The sequence below is a fragment of the Pan paniscus genome, chromosome 18 (genome assembly GCF_029289425.2).
Source record: "Pan paniscus chromosome 18, NHGRI_mPanPan1-v2.0_pri, whole genome shotgun sequence".
Lineage (NCBI taxonomy): Eukaryota > Metazoa > Chordata > Mammalia > Primates > Hominidae > Pan > Pan paniscus.
In genome coordinates this window covers 29,065,535-29,088,771 of record NC_073267.2, presented here as the reverse complement: position 1 = coordinate 29,088,771, position 23,237 = coordinate 29,065,535, and the positions used below count along the sequence as shown (strand labels likewise).

The window sequence follows — 23,237 nt, the reverse complement described above, 5'->3', positions numbered from 1 at the left end:
GGCTCCTGTCGAAGCACTTGACTCTCTTCTACGCCCCATTAGAATGCTGTGTCTGAATGTTCGGGTAGCAACATCAAGAATGTCACTGGCAGGAGAAGGCAGGAGACACCCGGAGGCTCTACTGGGCTGCTTTCCAGGACAGCCAGGCACTGGGCTGATGGGGATGATGGTAGGTTTTTATGGGAATGCTAAGCTAAAATGAAGGAATAGCAAGTTCTGCCAGGCACCCAAGAAAGGGGCTGTGAGTGCAAATGCCCCAAGAACCATCTCAGTGTCACTGAATGCCAGGGGCCGAGTGCCACTGAATAGAAGCCACCTCCCAGCTCCAGCCAATCCTTGCCTTATGGGACTGTGCTCCTAGTGTTACCAAATGCTTTTTTTTTCCCCCAAGAAAAGCTAGCATCTGAAATTTATGTGAAATCCCCTGAATTGTATTTGTTCATAATGTCTTCCAGATTCTAAGAAATGTTGTGAGGCCAACAGAACCCACTGGCTGTTCTAGTACAGGCCAGGGCACGTCCCAGCTGCTCCCTGAGAAGGGTCAAGGCACCTAGAGGAACCTTCACAGCACCTGTGGATGGCTGCTCTGAGCAATAAACATCAGATGGGGCCAGGTGCAGTGGCTCACGTCTGTAATCCCAGCACCTTGGGAGGCTGAGGCAGGTGGATCACCTGAGGTCAGGAGTTCAAGACCAGCCTGGCCAACATGGTAAAACCCCGTCTCTACTAAAAATACAAAAATTAGCCAGGCATGGTGGCGGGCGCCTGTAATCCCAGCTACTTGGGAGGCTGAGGCAGGAGAATCGCTTGAACCCGGGAGGCAGAAGTTGCAGTAAGTCGAGATCACGCCACTGCACTCCAGCCTGGGCCACAGAGCAAGACTCCATCTCAAAAAAAAAAAAAAGAAAAAATCAAGTGGGCCATTTTCAGACTTTGATGTACTGTCTCTTGTCATCATCCCTGATGCTGCTCCTGGGGACAGAGAGGTAAGGAGCTGCCAGACATGTGAGCCAGGGATTCTGCTCGCCCACTGGAGGCTGCTTTGCCCTTCTCAGCTGTCACTTGGCCTGCTGGGCAACAGGAGAGATGAGAAAGTAAAGCAAACATGGGCTGAGAATGAGGTTTGGAAGAAACTCTGTTTAGCAAGCTGTGTTGCAGATTCTTATTGTTATGGAAACAAGCAACAGGTAAAAGGATGGGGAAGATCTCACCAGTGTCTTCCTTACTCAGTGCAAAAAGGATCAGGTCCCTGAAATAGCCAGGAGGACCACAAAAGGAGTGAAGGAAGCTGAAGGATGTGGTTTTGAGCTATACTGGAGCTGAAGCCAAAACACCCCAAAGTATAGACACACCCTCGCCCCTAATGCAGAAATGAGTTATCCACAAAGTCAAAGGTACTTCGTTACCAGGCTTACGACCTGCACTATGCTGTGAGCTTCTTTGGTTGAGTGAGATGCTGCTCTTGGTGTGGGGGTGCAGGGGTCGGAGGAACAGGCACACTTTCTGCCCTCATTGACCTTGTAGTCACAAAGCAGAGACAGACATGGGTCAGGTACATGCAGAGGGTAAGGGTCTGCTCATGACGGGAGGGGACGCACTGTCATTTGAGATGTACCATCTGGGAAGAGGATATCTGAGTGGGGACACGAAGGCGGTGAGCCCTGGGAATACCCTGCTGTTCCCTTCGCCTGGAACAGCAGGTGCCAAGGCCCTGGTAGGTCAAGCTCAGCACACTGAGGAGTGGCAAGGGGGCTGGAATGGGGGGCAAGGGGAAGGATGGTTAGCAACGAGGGTGGAGAGGTTGCGGGCTCAGTTCTTGTAGAGCCTCAGCTACTTCATGAGGTCATACCCATCTTGTTTACTGTTGTATCCCTGACACCTGGCATTATAATTTTTGCTAAATGGATGGATGAAAAATGACTTAAACCCCAAACCTGGTAAATCTAAGTATTTGTGAATATCACCCAACCACATGGTTCTCTCCATCATCTGTAGTAAAGCACAGTTGAAAAAATCAAGCTCCCTTTAGACCCTATAGACAATTCCATAAATAAGGGACCAAGATTGTGTCAAAGCTAAACAAATGCGCCAGCACCTGACACGTGGGGTGCAAACACCAGCATTGGTAGAAGGCTTGGGCAGCACCAGGACAAGTAGAACCTGAAATTCGCAAGCTCATTCACCATTTCCCGCATGAAGCACTTATAAAATTTGTCTAAAAAGAACCATGTGGTGACCCTTATCTTTTTACTGCCAATCTTTGGGCAAGAGCCTGTTCCTCTTGTGCCTCATCAGTCTGGGGCTGGGATGGAACAAGGGGCCTCTGAGATAGCTTGGAAGCTAGTCTCATGACCTGTGAGCAGGCGGGACGATCTGTCCTTGGCTGCTGCAGCCCTATGCTCACTTCCTCTTGGACAAGGAGATTCACAAAGGCATCTTTCTCCAGTAGAGACCAGTTTTATCTGCACAGACCCTTTTGCCCCTGAGCGTCTTTCATTTGGGAGGAAATGCTCCTCCAGCAACATGATCATCAGGTGCTGTCTGTGCCCTTTGAGTCATATTATGCTAAGAACATGCTTTCAAAAATTAAATCACCCTTTCTCCAAGTGAAGGTCAATGCTGCAGCTCCACTACCAGAGCTTTTCCCATCCTGGCTTTCCAGAACCGTCCTACATGGCACCCCAGTTCTCCAAAATCACGTTCCCTCTGTGCACTCCCTCACACCGCACGCACGTGCACACGAGGTAACCACCTTTTAATTCTTTTTGATGCTCTCATCGCTCACTTGGGTGAATGCTAGCCTGAATACCCCATGATGGTGGATTTATTCCCATGACAGATCTAGAGGACGGTGGATCTATTCACACAGTCCATTTGTGCCACCAGCAAAAGCCAAATTGCACATTTTAACTTCTCCCAAACTGCTCTTTTCTGGTTGAGAACCATCCCTCTTCTGATAACTTTGCTTTATCTTCGCTTCACCAGTGTTTGGCTTTCTTCTCTCTCACAGAGAAACAAAAGGTATATCAATTCAGGAAATTTACCATGAATGCAACACATGTCACACAGAAGACGTGAGGGCACGAGGCCGCCGGTCGGCTCACCAGCCACCAGCTGTGACTTGAAAAGCTCAAATTCAGAGTCTCAGCAAAATTACCCCTTACTACATGCAAGGGGCCTTGGAGGTCACCTGGGAAGCCACCGAAATGGCGAATATGAAATTTAAGGACAACAAGGGTCTATTATAGCAATCATAAACCGGCAGCCCACAGGCATAACCTGCCTACAGAGATGTATTGTGTCACTTTCACTTTTTTAGAAAAATTGAAAATAGATGCCAAGCTCAAAAAAAAAAAAAAAAAAAAAAGGAAATCCACCTGAAAATTGGGATTCCTGGCATCTCCTGAAAAGTAATACCATCTGGCAACCCTGGAACAGTATTCATATGTGGGAACCATTGGCTGGAGCTGGGTGATGGCGCCCCTTTCGACAGGGCTGAAGTGCTCCAGTTTCCACAGTGCACGCCACTCCCTGTGGTCACATGCCTGGTAGGCCTTGAAACTGTACAAGATGTTGTGTGGCAAAAAGTCCAGGGAAATGGTAGACATAGCCTTGTTTTGTCTTCAGATGTCCACACTCACTTCTAAAAGCCAAGAGGGAGGTGGGGAAGGGAGAGTGTGCCCTGGGACAATGTTCTAGGCCTGAGTGCTCCAAAGCCTCCATGCATTTCCAAATGGGCCAACGTTATCAGGCTACCTGCTTCCTATGGCATCGGGAACTGCAACAAGTGGCCACGAATTCCTCCCACCCCTGTATGTGGACCGCTGCAATGTGGTTTTGCAGCATTTTCCATTAGGAGGTAGTGTCTGTTTCTCTAGCTGGGCTTGGCCTGGTGGCTTTCATTTTATTTTTATTTATTTTTCTTTCTATCTATCTATCTATCTATCTATCTATCTATCTATCATCTATCTATCATCTATCTATCTATCTATCTATCTATCTATCTATCTATCTGAGTGAGAGAGAGATGGGGTCTCACTCTGTCACCTGGGCTGGAATGCCATGGAATGAGTATGGCTCACTGCAGCCTTGACTTCCCTGTGCTCAAGTCATCCTCTTGCCTCAGCCTCCTGTGTAGCTGGGACCACAGGCATGCACCACATCACCCAGCTAGTTTTATTATTATTATTATTATTTGTAGAGATGAGGTCTCACTTTGTTTCCCAGGCTGGTCTTGAACTCCCAGGCTCAAGTGATCCTCTCGCCTCGGACTCCCAAAGTGCTAGGCTTACAGGCATGAGGCACTGCAGCCGGCCCTGCCTGGTGACTTTCTTTGGCTAACAGGACATTAGCAATCATGACCAAGCAGTCTTTAAAAAGCACCCAGGCATGGGCTTGTCCTCTCTTGCTGCCCTGAAATCACCAGTGCTAGAGAATAAGACTCTACGGGGCCAAGATGGGCTGTCCTAGCCAAGGTCCTCAGGACAAACAAAACTGCCAGACATGTGAGTAAGGCTGTCCTAGACCATCTGGCCCAGCCACCTGCTAGCTCACTACAGAACAGCCCAGTCCACCCACAGACTCATGAGCAATCATAAAACGGTTGCTGTTTTAAGCCACTACATTTTGGGGTGGGTTGTCAGGCAGTAATAGTTAGCCGACAGACCTGGCTTGTTAAGGCCTGTGTTCTTCTCATCTCTAAAGCTGCTTTTGGGACTTTTCTTGATGGCAGGTGCTGTCTGCAGCCCTGTCATCATTCTGCCACTGTCTCTCCTTGAGCCCAGGAGTGCAGGTGATTTTCAAGGACTGCAATCAAGGCCCCCAGACTAAATGACTTCTACTCTTGGATGTTACAGTCCATTGCTCTACACTGCCTCCGTAGAATCTGTGGCAAAATGTCCTACGTGGTTGACTTTTTTTTTTTTTTAGACAGAGTCTCACTCTGTCATCCAGGCTGGAGTCCAGTGGCGTGATCTCACTGCAACCTCCACCTCCTAGGTTCAAGTGATTCTCCAACCTCAGCCTCCTGAGTAGCTGGGACTACAGGCACATGCCACCACACCCAGCTAATTTTCATATTTTTAGTAGAGACGGGGTTCTGACATGTTGGCCAGGCTGGTCTCAAACTCCTGACCTCAAGTGATCCACCTGCCTTGGCCTCCCAAAATGCTGGCATTACAGGCATGATCTACCATGCCTGGCCACCTATGTGGTTCATTTTTATATGAAATGGATAGCAGTGGCTTTTGTCTACCTGGCACCATGGTCTTCACAGCACCTATGGTTTCCTTCAGGGAACCATTCTTTCCTCACCTTTCTCAGCCTTTTGGGTGGCTATGACCCCACTCCTGGCCCTGGCTGGAGTGGATCTTTGCAGATCTGACTCCACTTCTGGCTCAGCCTGGGCCATGCCAGACTACCTCTCCCTGACCATGGAGGAGGGAGGCTGGTTCAGGAGAGAGCTGGTTCTTGAACTAAGAAAAGAACTGTCTCTTTCACCTGGGGATTGCAAAGCAGATAGTAAAGGAAGCCTGGAGCCACTGGGGGCCATCTCTAGGCCATCAATGAAATGCCTGCCTGGTAGTAACTAGAGACATGGGTCTCAAAGTGTGTTCTCTAAACCAGTAATGTCAGGATCGCCTGGGAACTTGCTAGGAATTAAAACACTTACCTCTACCTCAGACACACTGAAGCAGAAATTCTGAGATTGGGGCCCAATAATCTGATTTATTTTATTTTATTTTATTTTATTTTATTTATTGAGACGGAGTCTCACTCTGTCGCCCAGGCTGGAGTGCAGTGGTGCGATCTTGGGTCACTGCAACCTCTGCCTCCCGGGTTCAAGCAATTCTCCTGTCTCAGCCTCCTGAGTAGCTGGGACCACAGGTGACCGCCACCATGCCCGGCTAACTTGTATTTTTAGTAGAGACGGGGTTTCACCGTATTGGTCAGGCTGATCTTGAACTCCTGACCTCAGGAGATCCACCCTCCTCAGCCTCCCAAAGTGCTGGGATTACAGGTGTGAGTCACCATGTCCGGCCAATCTGATTATTTTAATTATTATTTTATTTAAGAACAAAATAGAGACAAGGTCTCACTACACCGCCCAGGCTGGTCTTGAACTCCTGGGTTCAAATGAGCCTCCTGCCTCAGCCTCCCAAAGCACTAGGATTACAGGTGTTAGCCACCATGCTTGGCCAACAATCTGTGTTTTAATTGGCTTTGCAAGTAATTCTGATGCATGTCCAAGTTTGAGAACCACTGGGCTAGAGAAGTGTAAAGCTAAGTGATGAAACAGCTTCCCGAGAGACCATCTGAGCACCAGGATCCCACCATCCCTGAGGCCAATTCTACTATTCTGGAATTTTTAGGTCTGTGAGCAAGACATTCTCCTTTGTTGCTTGGGCTGATTAGGGTTTCTGTCACTTACTGTTAATGAACGCTGGCTAATATATTAAGAGTCTCTGGACTTTGGCAGAATGGTCTTGCTGTTGCAGGTTTTCCTGACAGGAACACTAAGTACAGGGCTGTCAAATTCCTCTAATTCACTCACACTGAGGGGTGTTGCTTTATTTCTGTGGTTGGCAGCTTGTCTGGGAAAAGTGGTTCAGATATATCACTTCCCTAGAGCACTCTGACAACTTGGACAGTAAACTTTCTGCATTAAAGACTAATGTTCTTTCATCCTCAAGAAGACAACAGGTTTCTAGAAGGAGATTATATTAGCTTTTCTGGAAGGCTTACGGATTGAGGCTGGAGCAATACAGGACATGAGGCCCTTTCATTAGAACTAGGGACAGTTGCAGTGATAGAAAGGAATGAAGCTCTCTTGGAGTTGCATCACACACATTTAATTGACACAAATTCAATTTTATGGGCTTAGTCTAAGAAAAAGGGGCAAGGGGAGAAATAACTCTTTATGGGGTACAAGCAAAAGATTACACTTCTGGAATAGCAGACTATCTAATTCAGACCAACCTCTTGCTGGAACACAACTAGGAAACCTAGAAAATATTTTTAAATATTTAAAAAATCTATTTGAAAAAAAAAAGAGATCGTTTGAAGGCACGGAGAATGAACAGGGCTGTGAAGAATTACAGGGATATAGTAGACTGGAGAAAGAAACTCAGAGATGTAGACCCAACATCTTGGAGGCCTTTCCTCTTAAGGTGCTACTGATTCTGATGAGAGCTGCCACAAGGCTGGGAAGCTGAGCAGAGCTGGCAACAGGCTCAGAGGCTACAGTCTGGGAGTGAGGGAGACCTGGAAGTAGCCAGGAGTGAAGGGCACAGAAAGGTTAACAATGTGGGCGAATCCAAATTACTGCTGATTATATAAAATAATAATCAGTAGTAATAATGTCTACTAATAATAATAATCAGGAGTAATAATCACTAGAAATAATGTCTAGTGGTGTTTAAAAGCTAGAGAGAGTTAAAATGCATACAATAGTATTTAAGTTGGGAAAAGAAAAAATAGAGTTAGAGTTTGTAAGATACTTCCAATAAATGAGAAGTGGTAAACTTGCTAATTTAAAGTAAACCCTAGTAAGTCAAGAATGCATGTTGTAATCTCTGGTAATGACTAGAATAATAATAAAAAAAGAATGTATAACTAACAAGCTAATAGAGAGGAAAAAAGAGAAATAATACAAAGCAATCAGTTCAAAGGAAGGCAAGAAAGGAGAGAAAGAGAAACATAAAACAGGAAAAACAAATAAAAAGCAAACAATAAGACAGTAGATGTAAACTCACATATATCAGCAATTACATTAAACATAAATGGACTGAATGCTCCCATTAAAACGCATAGATTGTTAGAGGATAAAACTAAAAACCAATTACGTGCTGCTTATAAGAGACAAACCTTAATATAAAGATACAGAAAGTTTGAAAGTGAAAGGATAAAAAACAGTACACCATACAAATACTAACCAAAAGAAAGCCGGAGTAGCTTTATATCAGACAAAGTAGACTTTAAGGCGAAAAGCATTACTAGAGTGAGAAACAACACATAATGATAAAAGGTTCAATTCCCTTAGAAGATATAAAAAGTCAAATTCTGTATGTACCAAAAAAGACATCCCTCCCCCGCCCCAGATACAGAGTAAAGCATATAAGCAGTCCACCCTCCAGATGTTGCCTTGAGGAGAGTGAGTTGGTTTGTGATTCTGCTGCACTTTTAGGAAGTTTCAGGTTCCTTGTGCCTCTGGTGGTGTGAACATCCCAGCGTTCTGAGCATGATGCCAGTGTCTAAAAACACACATTTCCCCTACAACCCTGACCCTAAACAAGGCCAGCTGCTTCTTCTGGGGCTCAGCCAAGAAGCTGTGATTTTTCCCACACTGGAGGAGAGACAGACTGTCTTGGGCTTACTGAGAGTTCATGTATCTGTATGAGGTCATCTATATAAACCAATACATGCTGCACTTAATCATCAATTTGAGGGATTTCTAACAGTAACTCTGGTCTCCTGCACTTTTTACTTCCTTTACAGCCTAATATCTAGGTGAGATGTGGCTCTACCATAATCCCATTTCAGTGTGAGAGCAGTGACAATGCCAGGCTTTTCAGCTTTCCTCTTAGCCATAGAACTCTTTCTTCAAATTTGACTTATGTTAGAGCCAAGTATATTGAATAAGCAAAGGCTGAGTCCAAACCTGTTCAGAATAAGAATTCCACTACCTCAAATAGTGTCCTCTTTAGGAGTACTGATGGAACAAACTACCCTAAGAACTAAATACCAGGAATAGCTGGTAATCTGATCTTTATTAAATGGACCCAGTGACATGCATTTTTTATATGAACGCATGCTTCTTTGCCATGGTGGCCAGGAAGCTCAGTGTTACAACTGTGACTACTTTAGGCATTCATTTGTTCACCCCCTGGTTTCATCTTATTTTTCTACTCTTGTTTTCTCTCCAATTTCATTTTCTTAAATTTTTTATTTACTTATTTTTGGACAGAGTCTCGATCTGTTGCCCAGGCTGGAGTACAGTGGTCCAATCTCAGCTCACTGCAACCTCTGCCCCTCAGGTTCAAGCAATTCTCCTGCCTCAGCTTCCCGAGTAGCTGGGATTACAGGTGTGTGCCACCATGTCCAGGTAATTTTTTGTGTGTGTTTTAGTAGAGATGGGGTTTTGCCATGCTGCCCAGGCTGGTCTTGACCTCCTAGGGTCAAGCAATCCACCCACCTTGGCCTCCCAAAGTGCTGGGATTACAGGCATGACCCATTGCGCCTGGCCTCCTCAAATACTTTTCAAAGTCTTGCACTACCCACTGTATATAAAACTTTGTTAGTCCATGTCAGAACTTTTTGGAAAAAGGCAGATCATAAATTAATTAAGCTCTATTTCTCAAAGTGCTAGACATGAAAGCATATATTATGGGTTGAATTGTGTCCCCTAAAAAGGTCATTGAGGCCCTAACCCCTAGTACCTGTGACTGTGACCTTATTTGGAAATAGGGTGTTTGCAGATGATCAAGTTAAGATGAAGTCATTAGGTTAGGCATTCATCTGTCTTTATAAAAATGGCACATTTGGACACAGAGACAGAGACATACATGGAGAATACCATGTACAGATTGGAGTTATGTTGCCACAAGCCAAGGAACTGGCAGAAGTTAGGAGAGAGGCCTGGAATGGACTACCCCCCAGTGCCTTCAGAAAATGGCCCTTGCCAACACCTTGAATTTAGACTTGGAGCCTTGAGAACTGTGAGATGATACGTTTCCATTGCTTAAGCCACTCTGATTGTGGTACTTCGTTATGGCTGCCCTAGCAAGCTAATGCATTATGCCAGATGATTTTAGTTGATACATGGTTCAACTTTTAAAATACTAATATATTTATATTGATGAGCATGAGAAAAAAGTATAACAAGTGACTCAAACCTCTGATTTTCAAGCATGTTACTGCTTAGGACTAGGCTGACGTGGGTATTAATTAAGTGGTAATTAATGTGGGTAATTAAGCAAATAATAGTTTAGTTGGCACAAGAGGGGCTTATAGTGGAGTAATTAAGAGCAGAGATTCTGCAGCCCAGGTTCTCAAATACTGGCTTCATCACTTACAGGCTGTGTGATCTTGGACAGATTCCTTAACCTCTCTGTGCCTCCATCTCCTCTGTACAATAATATTGATAATAAAAGTACCTATTGCACGGGGCTGTGTGGATGATTAAATGCAAGATTACATATGTAGTCCTACACACAGCTTGGGAGCTAGTTCAGTGCTTTGTAAGTACTGACCCTTAATTTTGTTACTTGAATATGGAAAAAATAGCAATCTTGGCACATATACAAAGGAGGGAAGTCCCAGTTAGCTCAGTAGGATGCTGGGAAAGGTACACGACCACCACTGTGCCACTCCTGCCCTACTAGGGGCTCTAGGGGGGTTCGTGCAGTGGCATACTTTTTTACCAACTTGTTTTGGAGGAACTTCTGAAAAGTCATTTAGATTGGTTCAGATAGTGAAGACAGTACCAGCAGGATAGACTGGAGGCTTGTCAACCTGAACAGCAGTCGGTGAGGCCAATCTAGGAGATGCAGAAGGAACAATGGCACCTGGGACTGCCACCCCTACTCCCCACCTGCTGAGGGAGCTCCGAAAGCAGACTCAGGCCTTTATCTCGCCCCATACCTCCTTCTCCTCTCTCTCCCTTTCCCAGCTCCCATCTCACCAAAGCTGACAGAACCAAAATTCGCCAGACTTTTCTGACATCTTTCATGTTCTATTTGGCTCTTTTCCCCTACAGATCATTTCTCCATTATCTAGTTAACAATGTGACAACTCTGTGACGCTATTGGCTGCAGGAACCTTGACATGCCGACAGGGGTTGCCTCCCACTCCTACCTTCCTCGGGCCCCAGGCAGGCCTCTTTCCAGGCTCTGGGTCCCACCAAAAAGTCCCCAGGAACCAGTTTGGGGCTAGCTCTGCCCCACTGGAGTCTGGCTCCTCCAACACCTTGAATTTAGACTTCCAGCCTCGAGAACTGTGAGATGATACATTTCCATTGTTTAAGCCACTCTGATTGTGGTACTTTGAAGGCCCCACTGGGATGCAGGCTCCAGTTAGCCACAGTTCTTCCTGGTCACTACAGGCTGAAGCAGGATGCAGATCAGAGACTTAGGACAGGGGTCTTGGCACTGCATGGCTTGTGCATGCACAGATCCCAACTCCGGGACCTGGGTTGCCTCAGTCTCCTTTGCTAGTGACACAGACTCAAATCCTACCCCAGTGCCTTGAGCTTGTTTTCTGTTGCTTATAACAGAATAACTGAAACTAGGTAATATCAAAAGGAAAGGAATTTATTTCTTATAGTTATAGAAGCTGAGAAGTCCAAGGTCAAGGGTGCCGCATCTGACGAGGGCCTTCTTGCTGGTGGGGACTCTGCAGAGTCTCGAGGCAGTGCATGGTGAGGGGATGAGTGTGCTAGCTCAGGTCTCTCTTCTTCTTCCTATAAAGCCACCAGTCCCACTCCCATGATAACCCTTTAATCCATTAACCCATGAATGCATTAATCCACTGGACAAGCCTTCATGACCTCTTCACGTCTTAAAGGGCCCACCTCTCAGTATTGCCACATTGGGGATTAAATTTCAACATGAGTCTTGGAGGGGGCAAATATTCAAACCATGCCACCCAGCCACATGATAAGCCATGGCCCCCCATCACTGTAGGCTCCCCAACGCCCAGGTTCTTACCCTAGGTTATTTAGGATAGAAAGTCACAACTAATCTCATACCTACAACTGGCTCCTTAGCAAGCCCAACTACTGTCTGGATCCATCCCCTGGTAACATCGAGACTGAGCCCCCACCCTCTACATCTTGAACCACCTGGTCTCTTCCTTGGTCACCTCACGTCCTCCCCAGCTCCCTATAGGCCAGGCTCCACGTGGCAGCCAGAAGAATCTTGTTGAAATGTAAACCAACATGGTAGCCCCTGCTACAAAGCCTCAGCTGCCACTTGCACGTTGTGTGCCTCAGTTCCTCGTCTGTGAAATGGGGACAATTGCAGAACCTACCTTAAAGTCTAGTTATAAGGATTATATGAGATGGTAGAAGTAAAAGCTTACGATAGTGGCTGGGTCATCCTAAATAGTGAATAAATGTAACCTCTCATGTCATTAGAACATAGACAAAGCTGGTCTTTTCACCATCGACTCTTTTGTACTTTCAGAATTGTGTACCATTTGCACATATTATTACTCATCTGAAGTAAGGGAGTTCATTTAAGAGTAAAACAAAAATAAAAGAAATTTTCAATGATAACCACACCTTGGTGGTGGAATCAGAAAGTCACTCTCATGGTTACTTTAATGCGTTGGCTTGACTGGGCCACAGGAAACCCAGATATCTGGTCAAATATTATTCTGAGTGTTTCTGAAGGAGCATTTTTGGATGACATTAACATATTCATCAGGAGAGTAAGGCAGATTGCCCTCCACCATGTGAGTGGGCCTCGGCCAATCAGGTGACGGCTTGAATCAAACAAAAAGACCAGCCTTCCCCCAAGTGAGGGTGACTTCTCCAGTCTACTGCCTTGGACTTCACCTCTGACATAGGCTCTTCCTGCACAGCGCACTCGCTCCTCCACAACTGCATGAGCCAATTCCTTATCCTAAGCTCTCTCTCTCACTCTCCCTCCATATCCTTTTCATTCTGTTCCTCTGCAGACCCCTCACTAATACATTTGCTAAAGGGCAGCTAGCCATCTACAAGGAGGGTAATGAAGTGCGGCCTCCCATCATGGCACCCCAGAGAGTGACCCAGTCGCAGCCCTGCTCCCCTGCTCAGGGGCCCCCGGAACTCTTACTGGAGCACATCCTCTCCTGGTCTGGGAATACAGCAGGAGCTTGGGGAGTCAGGTTTGGCTCAGGTTTGGTGGGAACGAAAACCTCAGCATTGTCCTTCCGCTTTGCAGACAAATTCCTTTCCCTTTTATGACCTGTAGGAAAACAATTGTTTCATGTAAGACGCTGAGCGCAAGCAAGTTGGGCATTCTGTTCAGGCATTTGTTCATCATTCATTCACTTACTCATTCAACAAATGTCTACGGAACTACTTTGTGCAGTTTGGGATTAGAGATGTGAATAATGCAGGCGACGAAACAAGTTTGCTGAGAGTCATGGTGTGCCCAGCACCACATTTTGGTAAGTACATAAAAGATTCTAGGACATGCACAGGTTTTCAAATTTTAATGTTTCCTGGCTAGGCAGCCAGGCGGTGGCTCACACCTGTAATCCCGGTGCTTTGGGAGGCTGTGGTGGGGGAACTGCTTGAGCCCAGGAGATAAAGACCAGCCTAGGCAACATAGTGAGACCCTGTCTCTAGCAAAAAATGAACAAAGTAGGCTGGGTACAGTGGCTCACGCCTGTAATCCCAGCACTTTAGGAGGCCAAGATGGGTGGATCATCTGAAGTCAGGAGTTTGAGACCAGCCTGGCCAACATGGTGAAACTCTGTCTCTACCAAAAATACAAAAATTAGCTGTGCACGGTGGCAAGCGCCTGTAATCCCAGCTACTTGGAAGGCTGAGGCATGAGAATTGCTTCCATCTTCTGGAAGATGGAGGTTGCAGTGAGCTGAGATTGTGCCACTGACTCCAGCCTGGGGGGCAGAGCAAGACTTCGTTCCCCGCCCCACCCTCCCCCCGCAAAAAAAAAGCCAGATGTGTTGGCACGTGCTTGTAGTCCCAGCTACTCTGGAGGCTGTGGCAGGAGGATCCCTCCCAGGAATTTGAGGCTGCAGTGAGTTATGATCGTGCCACTGCACTTCAGCCCGGGTGACAGGGCAAGACCTTATCTCAGAAAAAACCAACAAAACAAAACATGCAAAATGTCAAGAAATTCAAATTCTCTCTTTTCACTTTATGCCCCAGTATCACTCGAACTGTGCTGGCATCAGCTGTTCTGTGGCCTGGTTCTTCACACCCAGGAATGACTGTCAGGTCCCCTGCTTTTCCAGGGTGGAGACTCAGTCACCTCTTTAGAGCCCTGTCCCCTCCCTCCCCGTCTCCCCTGCAGCCATGCCATCTGCAGGCCCGGTGGGTCCCACGTGGGACCATTATTAACACTGCCCTGACCACTTGCTGCTCCCGCAGGTGCGCCTAACACCTTTGTTTATTTGACAAAGGTTCCCTGAGGGGCTGCAATGTGCTGGGCGTGTGCTGCGTGCTGGGGAAGTGGAGGGTAAGAGCCAGGCCGTGCCCACAGGCTGGTGGGTGGGGAGGTGTGGTGGGTGGAGAGAAAGACAACTGGGGCCAGTGAACCCAGCGCCATGATGATGCTATGGGAGCACGGGGGAGGGCTGGCCCAAGTGGATGTGGTGGGAGTGTGAAGAAGGCTTTGTGGAATAAGCAACTTCTGAGTGCGGTCTGGAGGGAAAAGCAGAGAGCCAGGCTTCAGGGTTCTGAGTGGAGAGGAAAGGGACTGTGGTCATCTGGGCAGAGGGAACAGCTCAAGCAAGTGTCTGGGGTGAGAACAAACATGGTGAGAGCATGTCTGATGGACAAATGTCTTCTCTGGAGATGTCAGTTATTGGGTGTGGATTTTCCAGAGCTGAACTGTGTCCTCTTCAAACTTTTTTTTTTTTTTTTTTGAGAGGGTCTCATTCTGTCACCCAGGCTGCAGTGCAGTGGCACCATCATGGCTCACTGCAGCTTAAACTTTTCAGACTTAAGTGATCCTCCTGCCTCAGCCTCCCAAGTAGCTAGGACTAAAGGTATGCACTACTACGTCTGGCTAATTTTTTAAAACATTTTTTTGTAGAGATAGGGTCTTGCCATGTTTCCCAGGCTGATCTGGAACTCAAGTGATCCTCCCGCCTTGGCTGCCGAAACTGTTGGGATTACAGACATGAGCCACTGTGCCTGGCCCCCTCCAAACTCATACATTGAAATCCTAGCCGCCAGTACCCCTGACTGTATTTGGGCACAAGGTCTTTAAAGAGGTAATTAAGTAAAAACAAGGTCATATAGGTGGGCCCTAATCCAATATAACTTCTCCTAAGAAGAGGAGATTAGGACACAGACACACACAGAGGGAAGACCACAGGAAGACACAGGGAGAAGATGGCTGTCTACAAGCCACAAAGAAGGAAAAGGCCTCAGAAGAAACTGACTCTTGATCTCAGGCTTCCAGTCTCCAGAACTATGAGACAGTAAATTCCTGCTGTTTAAGCCACCCAGTCTGTGGTACTTTGTCATGACAACCCTCGCAAACTGACACACTGTCTGATTCCAAACATTCCCTCATTTCTCTTTCCTTAGGTTCATCATGGTTCAGAAAAGTTTGTCTTCTCTTGGTACACCCAGCTTTGACAGTGCACATGAATAGGATACAGAGGTGCAGGCAGAGGCCAGCCCAGCCCGAGTCAAAGCTTAGGAACAGAGGATGAAGACTGTTGCAAGGAGGCCTCTCCCCATCAAGTCCTTCTCTCTCCTCCCTGCCCCTCACCAATCGTTTTGCTCGTTCTACTTTCCAAGATCTTTCTTGACAAACCTCCTCCATTGGACACTGCTGTCTCTGCATGCCAGCATCCTCCCTCCTTCAGGTTCACCTTGAGTTTCTTTTGGAGATGAGAGCTTTACCGCACTATCGTGTGGCTGGGTGGCGATAACCACACCCCTTAGTCCTATTGGCTGGACCTGGCCCATCAGAGCCATGGTGATCCAATCCAAGACAGCATGTGACCCCGTGTGGGTTGCAGAACCAGGTCTGGGACTTTTGCTGGGCCTTTTGGGAAAGAAAAATTCACTTTCTGAGGGGTTGCAAAGTCAGTGTCTTATTTAAAGGCAATTCTGCCTTTGTATGTTGGATAGTCTACTAAGAATGGAAGCAAGACACAGGAAAGCAGAGAAGGAGGAGAGCAAGAGGGAGAGGGAGATGGGAGAAGACAGAGGGAAGAGGCCAGAAGGGAAAAGGAGAGGAAAGAGGGGAGATGGGAGAGAGATGGAGACGGAGAGGGAAAAGAAGATGAAGAGGGAGAGGGGAGAAAATGAGTCTTGCTACATCTCAGAACCTTTCAGTTACTCAAGTCAATAAATAGTCCCTTAGCTTAAGCTACTCTGTATTAGCCAACTGGTATGTAGATGCTGCAAAACATCTTACAGTGTACAGAACAGACACCTCCAACTATCTGCCAGGAATTTACCATCTGGAATTTCAGGGCCCTGAGGAAGCCTTTGGGAAGCTCTGCGTCTTGCAATCAACAGAGACCTGACTGATATACCTCCCTGGCCTGTGAGACACTCTACCCAAAGAGGAATTCAAAGGACCACTGGAAGTTTAAGTCCTGCTATTAGATGCAGAGACACCAATGGCAAAGAAATGATATACAAGACAGAGCTCACTTTTGGAAGCTGGGTTAAATTCCAGCACCACGAGGGTGTCTGGGCCTGGAGAAGAGCGTCCTTCTGTCTCCTGTTCCCCATGAACATCTTTCTGAGTCAAGTCGCCACTGGAAGGAGGGCGGTCATGTCTGGGATGGCCCACCAGCGCCGGGTCCTCTGGCTCAGGCTCAGAGAGTATGTCTTCCTCGATAGAGTCATACTCATCGCTGGAACAATCCTTTTGTTTCCTTTGTAGATTTACACTAAGTTCCAGGCTTTTTCTCAGCTCCTGCAAAAAGCCCAGAAGAGAGATGAGAGATAAATATGGTACCTTGAGAAAAACTTATTTGAAAATACATCATTTGAACCAAAGAATTATTCTCCCCAAACTAACATTTAACAATATTATCTCAACCCTTGTGATGTCACTGCTTTGAAGACGAGAAAACAAAGGGCAGGGGAAAATGAGTAACTCCCTGGACAGAGCAATGTTGTTAATATTAACTGTGGTGTTTGTATCCCGGAGATGCCGGGGGAAGGTGGGGTGGGGGGGAGTGCACATGTGAAGGAGAGGGAGAAACAGACAATATGGTTTGTTAAAATCTGGGGCTTGTTCAAACAGATTGTGGAGTCCCACCCACTGATTCAGTGGGTCTGGGATGGGGCCTGAGGATTTACATTTCTAATAAGGTGACCACACTTTGAAATATGAACTCCCAAAGGCCTCCAAATGACCCTAAAATTCCAGATGGTAAAATGTCTGTCAGGTAGTTGTTAGGGGCTGACCTGCATATTGTAGGGTGTTGAGCAGCATCTAAATATCATACTATTTAGCACTTAACTACAACTGCTTCAAGATTTTTTTCATGTTTCTTTTGTCTACATGAAATTGTAGATTCCTTATGGCTAAGCATTAAGATCTATATTTAGAGTGACCAGGACATGAATCACCCAAACCAAGACATTTCAGAGAGAAAGCGAGCACTACTATATTTACACTGGGACAAAAAGTATAAACGGAGCTGGGACAGTGGCTCATGTTTGTAATCCCATCACTTTGGGAGGCTGAGGCAAAAGGACTGGTTGAGAACAGGAGTTCAAGACCAGCCTGGGCAACACAGTGAGACCCTGTCTCTACAAAAAATAAACAAAAATTAGCTGAGTATGGTGATGCATGCCTGTAGTCCCAGCTACTCGGGAGGTTGAGGTGGGAGGATCACCTGAGCCTGGGAAATTGAGGCTGCAGTGAGCTATGATCGCCACTGCACTCTAGCCTGGAGATACACACACACACACACACACACACACACATATATATAAATGGGACTGTTTGGGCAAACCAGTATGTTTGGTCAGCCTAGCTATACTACCCCTTGTAGCCTATATAGTATCCAATGTAGTTCTAAGAAAATGGGAAGCAATCAATAAAGCTTTGATAATTGACCAATAAACCTAATAGTTATCGCAGTAGGCTGAATAAGGGCTCCCCAAAGATGTCCACATCCTAATCCCTAGAACCTTTGAACTCCTGAGGGCTCAGGAGGAAGTGAGGAACACCTTGAGTGTATAGAACACTTTTACCATCTTAGAGAACTCATCCTATACAGACCGATGATAGAAATATAGATGTTACAGGCACCACTGGTGAGGACTCAGGAAATGAACATGTAACTGAAAACTGGAGCCCAGGGAATCCTGTTATGTAGCAGTAGAATCTTAGCTGAATTGTGTCCTACAGTGTTGTGGAAAGCGGAACATGTAAGACATGAACTTGGATATTTAACTCAGGAGATTTCCAAGCAAAGTGCTGAAGATTCGGTCTGTTTTTCTCCTGCTGCTTAAAGTAAAATGTGAGAGGAAAGAGACAGACTGAGGGAAGAACTGTTAAGGAAAAGGGAACCAGGAGTTGGCAATTCGGATGATTTTTAGCCTATCCAGATTGCAGAAGATTCTAAAATTAGGAGATTCACTGTCAGAAAAGTATGCTATGGAGAGAAAACTAAAGGTGTGGCTGGACAACCTTTTTTCTTGTACCTCAGAAAGATGCAAAATGCAAAGTATTCATTTGTATGGAGGGCTCTTTCAGGAGATTAGACATGTGGCTCACGGATCCCCTTAGACATCTCAGCAGAAGCCAGGACAGAGAGGGGATTTTCCAGGAAAGATTTGCAGAGGAGTCCCTTGTCTAATGGAGCAAATCCTAGAGACATACATGGGAGTCCCACATGACTTTTGAGAATGTCATACCAGGAGAAATACTGCCAGCTTGGACTGAATGGGAGAAAGAAAGAACAAAACGAAAGGTTGTCAGACTCCCCAAAATTCTACAGGCAGGAAATTGGCTGATGAAATGGCTCATCTACAAACACAGGCTGCTCTTCCTGAAAAAGGAAGAATGACTCCAAGGATGGAGCTGTGGGCCAAGAGAACAGGGCCCCGAACCACAGATAATTATTCCCAGGCCTTGAAAACTAACAGAGTTTGCCCAGCTGGGCTTTAAAATTGCTTGGGTTTGGTGATTCCTCTTTTTTCCCTTTTATTTACCCTTCTTTTAAATGGGAATTTTGATATGATTTGACTGGGTCCCCACCCAAATCTCAGCTTGAACTGTAATAATCCCCATGTGTCAAGGGCAGGGCCAGGTGGAGATAACTGAATCATAGGGGCAGTTTCCCCATACTGTTCTTGTGGTAGTGAATAGTCTCACAAGATCTGATGATTTTATAAAGGGGAGTTCCCCTGCACAAGCTCTCTTGCCTGCCACCATGTAAGCTGTGACTTTGCTCCTTCTTTGCCGTCTGCCATGACTGTGAGGCCTCCCCAACTACGTGGAACTGTGAGTCCATTAAACCTCTTTCCTTCATAAATTACCCAGTCTCAGGTATGTCTTTATTAGCAGTGTGAGAACAGACTAATACAGGAATGTTGTTAACTGTTATCCTACACCTATCCACCATTGTATTTGGGAACAGATAACTTGTTTTCTAGTTTCACTCATCTACAGATGAGAAAAATTTTGCCCCAAGATAGGTCATACCCAGGGTCTTACCCATAACCAATTTAGATGATGAGATTTTGGAGTTTTGAGCTGATGAGACTTAGATGATATTCTGGACTTGAGTTGTTACGGTAATGGATTCAGAGTTTTGGAAAACTTGGGATGGGATGGATGTATTTTGCATGTGGTATGGAGGTGAATCTTTGGGGGACAGAGGGTGGGCTGTGGTAGGCTGGATAAATAGCCCCCAAAGATGTCCATATCCTAGCCCCTGGGAGCTGAGGAGATGCTGCCTTACAGGGCAAAGGGACCTTGAAGATATGATTAGGTGAAGAGTCTCCAGATGAGGACAGGAGCCTGGATTATCCAGGTGAGTCCAGTGTAATCATAGGCGTCCTTATGAGAGAGAAGCAGGAAGATCAACATCAAATAGAGAATACGTAAGAATGGAAGCAGAGGTCAGGGAGGAGTGAGCTATAGTGCTGGATTTGAAACAGGAGGACATGGCCACAAGCCAAGGAATGTAGGTGGCCTCTACAGTCTGAAAAACACAAGGAAATGAGCTTTCCTCTCGAGCCTCCAGAAGGAATGCAGTCCCGCCAATGCCTTGATTTTATTTTTTATTATTATACTTTAAGTTTTAGGGTACATGTGCACAACGTGCAGGTTTGCTAAATGCCTTGATTTTAGACCAGTGAAACTGATTTTGGATTTCTGACCTCCAGAACTAAGCCACCAAGTTTGCAGCAAGTTGTTACAGCAGCAAATAGGAAACGAATACAGCTGTCTCTTTTTAGAGTTCTCCCCCTTCCATCCCTTGATACCAAGTATTGGTGATACACATTTAATAAAATTAATTAATTATCTCTGTTTCCCAGTGCAGTGGTGTGATCACAGCTCACTGCAGCCTCGACCTCCTAGGCTCGAGTGAGCCTCCTACCTCAGCCTCCTGTGTAGCTGGGACTACAGGTATGAGCCACCACACCCAGATACCCACGATATTTACTGGGCAACTAGAACACTGGCTGGCACATAGTAGGTGCTCGACCAGTATCTGCTGAATGACTGAATAGATTCCACTGATGACTGGGTGGTGGCTGTGGGCAGATGCAGAGTGCCCTCATGTACCTTGGAGGTGACATTGGTGATGGGACCCTTAGCAAGTTACTTACCTCCTCTGACTTGCATCTTGACATCCATAAAAATAGATGAACAAATCCCTACCTTGCAGAATTGCTTTAAAGCAGAGGTCTGAACTGGGAATAATTTTGTCCCCCCACCCAACTCCAGGGGACATCCAGCAATGATTTGAGATTTTTTTAATCACAACTGGGGGAGAGGTGTCCTATTGGGATCTATTACATGGGGACACCAGGGATGCTGCTAAACATAACAGAATGTCCAGGACAGCCCCACAACAAAGAATGATCCAGCCAAAATGTCAAGGCTGAGAAACAATTAAAGCAAATGCGGGTTCACCACTGGTGTTTAAAAAAATAACACCAGGTATCCTAATTGAGTGTATTGAGCTGGTTCATGCAACCTTCATGCAAACCAGACTGAGGTCATGGCTTATGTCTTCAAAGTCTGACAGTGGTGGGCAGTAGGAGGGGCAACAGATTCACTGCTCCTCCCAGGGCAACATGAGTTCCTAGGCGACCTGCTGTTTAACAGCAATTTCGGCAGCTGTAAAACTAGTAATCCTTTACGGTAGAATAATGCTCTGTACTCTAGAAAACACTTTCAACCCTTTCTCTCCTTTGATCCTCAGAAAAACCCTGTAAGACAGATAGGTAGAGTAAAACCCTGGGATAACATGAATTTAGTTAAAACAAGATAGCCTATTGGCTCTTATGCTTGGCCCAACTCCCAATTCTCAAATAAGGTCAACTTAGGTTCTGTTCTGCTGGGATGGGGGCAAGGCTGGGTGAGAAAACAATGGGCACATCCCTCTCTCTGCAGCCCCTACTCTTGCCCAGTCACTGTGGATTACGTTCCTAGCTAGGAGACTGCTGTCACTGTCCAGGAAATCTCAGTTCCAGGGCCCCAAATTGTCCCAACTGATGTCTAAGGCAGAGTGCAGCCACCAAACATGGCCAGTTTCAGGAAGGATTTGGATGGGGCATTAGGACCCTTGAACCCATGGTCAGTTGAGACTTCCTCTGGCCTCTTCATGACCGTCACTATGTTGCAACCCTACATTCTGAGTGACTGAATTGTGGAGATACCCCCAAATTTGAGGAACAGTGACCAGCCTTTATGCTGGTCCAACTTCTCACAGCGATTAAGTGGCATAGCTGTGACTTCTGCACTCCGCCACTCCTCCTTGCTCCTTCTAGATTATCCACGCATAACACAGACTCTCTTGCATCTGTCATGGCCCAACCAATGGGGAAGACAATAAGGCAACCACCATTCATTAAGGCTTCATGCATGCTCATGTGCTTACGTGCTGTGCTAAGGGCAGAGGTAGCAGTGCAGAGCAAGATGGCAAACCTCTGGCCTTATAGGAGCATACAGTGTGGGGCGGGAGGAGACAGGCAGGCAATGCATAAAGGAATATAAACAGGGGCATTTCAGAGGTGGCCAGGACTGTGAAGAAAGCCCTTGTCTGGATGATGTGACAGGGTGACTGGCTGAGCAAGCCCTGATGAATGGTGGTCAGGGAAGGCTGAGTGATGAAGAGCCACCTGGTAGTGTCTGGGGCACAAGGCTGTCTTGGGGGTAGGAACAGCAGAGACAAAGGCCAGGAGGCAGGAACGGCTGGAAGGCATGTGCTCCCTAGAGGGAGGCAGTAGTCACGGGGGACAGGGCTTTGTGGGCCTCAGGGAAGAGTGTGGATTTTGTTCTATGCCCTATGAGAAGCTGCTGAAGGGTGCTAGGCAGAGATACAATGTTATCTGATTTCTGCTTTTATTTTTTATTAATTTATTTTTTTGAGACGGATTTTTGCTCTTGTTGCCCAGGCTGGAGTGCAGTGACACGATCTCGGCTCACTGCAACCTCCGCCTTCCGGGTTCAAGCGATTCTCCTGCCTCAGCTTCCCAAGTAGCTGGGATCACAGGCGCCCGCCACCACACCCGGCTGATTTTTGTATTTTTAGTAGAGACGGGGTTTCACCATGTTGGCCAGGCTGGTCTTGAACTCCTGACTTCAGGTGATCCACCCGCCTCAGCCACCCAAAGTGCTGGGATTACAGGCGCGAGCCACCGCGCCTGGCCTGATTTCTGCTTTTAAAAGATCTCTATGGCTCTTGGATACCAAGTGGATTTTAGGAGGTGGGACAAGGATGGAAACAGGGCTACCAGCTTTGCTGCAGTTGCAGGTGAAAGAGGAAGGTGGCAGCAGAGGTGGGGACAGGGAGGAGGCCTCGAGATCTATTTTGGAGGCAGAGATGACAGACATGACTGACTAGAAATGAATCATATGCATACCCTCTGACCTAGCCCTTCCAGGAATGTATCCTTTAGTCCTAAGTACACAAAGATCGTTGAGGCATCCTTTATAATAGAGAATGGTCCACATGGTTATCAATGAGAGACGGATTAAATAACTAATAGAGCAGGTGTTCACCGAGCCCCAGGCAGCTCTTACAAAGAATGAGGTAGCTCTACTTTTGTACTTCTTTGGGCAGATATCAAGATATACATTTAAGTAAAAAGAAGCGTGTTGAAAAATGTACATATAACACGAACTCAATTTTTAAAATCATTGTTAATTTCTATACATGTAGGTATGCATATATGCATAGAAAAAGTCTGGAAAAATAGGCACCTGACTTTTTATTTTTATTTTTATTTTTATTTTTGAGATGGAGTCTTGCTCTGTCGCCCAGGCTGGAGTGCAGTGGCGTGATCTCAGCTCACTGCAACCTCTGCCTCCTGGGTTCAAGCGATTCTCCTGCCT

General features: G+C 46.3%; 1 protein-coding gene and 2 long non-coding RNA genes across 13 annotated transcripts in view; 2 read left to right on the top strand and 1 right to left on the bottom strand.

Moving 5' to 3' along the window:
• KATNIP (katanin interacting protein) overlaps nt 1–23,237 on the bottom strand; it is a 230,791-nt gene that overhangs the window by 86,178 nt on the left and 121,376 nt on the right. For all 10 annotated transcript variants that reach the window (XM_008959904.4, XM_008959900.4, XM_034951136.3 and 7 more), the window contains 2 exons: nt 16,355–16,622; nt 12,819–12,950 (listed from right to left, as the gene is read on the bottom strand). In XM_008959904.4, the coding sequence (XP_008958152.4) occupies nt 12,819–12,950; nt 16,355–16,622 (400 nt within the window). The remainder of the gene's footprint in view (nt 1–12,818; nt 12,951–16,354; nt 16,623–23,237) is intronic.
• Nucleotides 1–23,237, top strand: part of LOC129394296 (uncharacterized) — a 69,432-nt gene that overhangs the window by 24,165 nt on the left and 22,030 nt on the right. The gene's annotated exons all lie outside the window — the stretch shown is intronic.
• The window catches only part of LOC117978293 (uncharacterized), a 57,460-nt gene that overhangs the window by 23,865 nt on the left and 10,358 nt on the right, over nt 1–23,237 (top strand). The window contains exons 2-3 of one of the 2 annotated variants that reach the window (XR_010110190.1): nt 456–9,083; nt 12,957–13,155. This is a non-coding gene — a long non-coding RNA (uncharacterized LOC117978293). Of the gene's footprint in view, nt 1–455; nt 9,104–12,956; nt 13,156–23,237 lie in introns of both variants that reach the window. The other variant, XR_010110189.1, reaches the window with a different exon arrangement.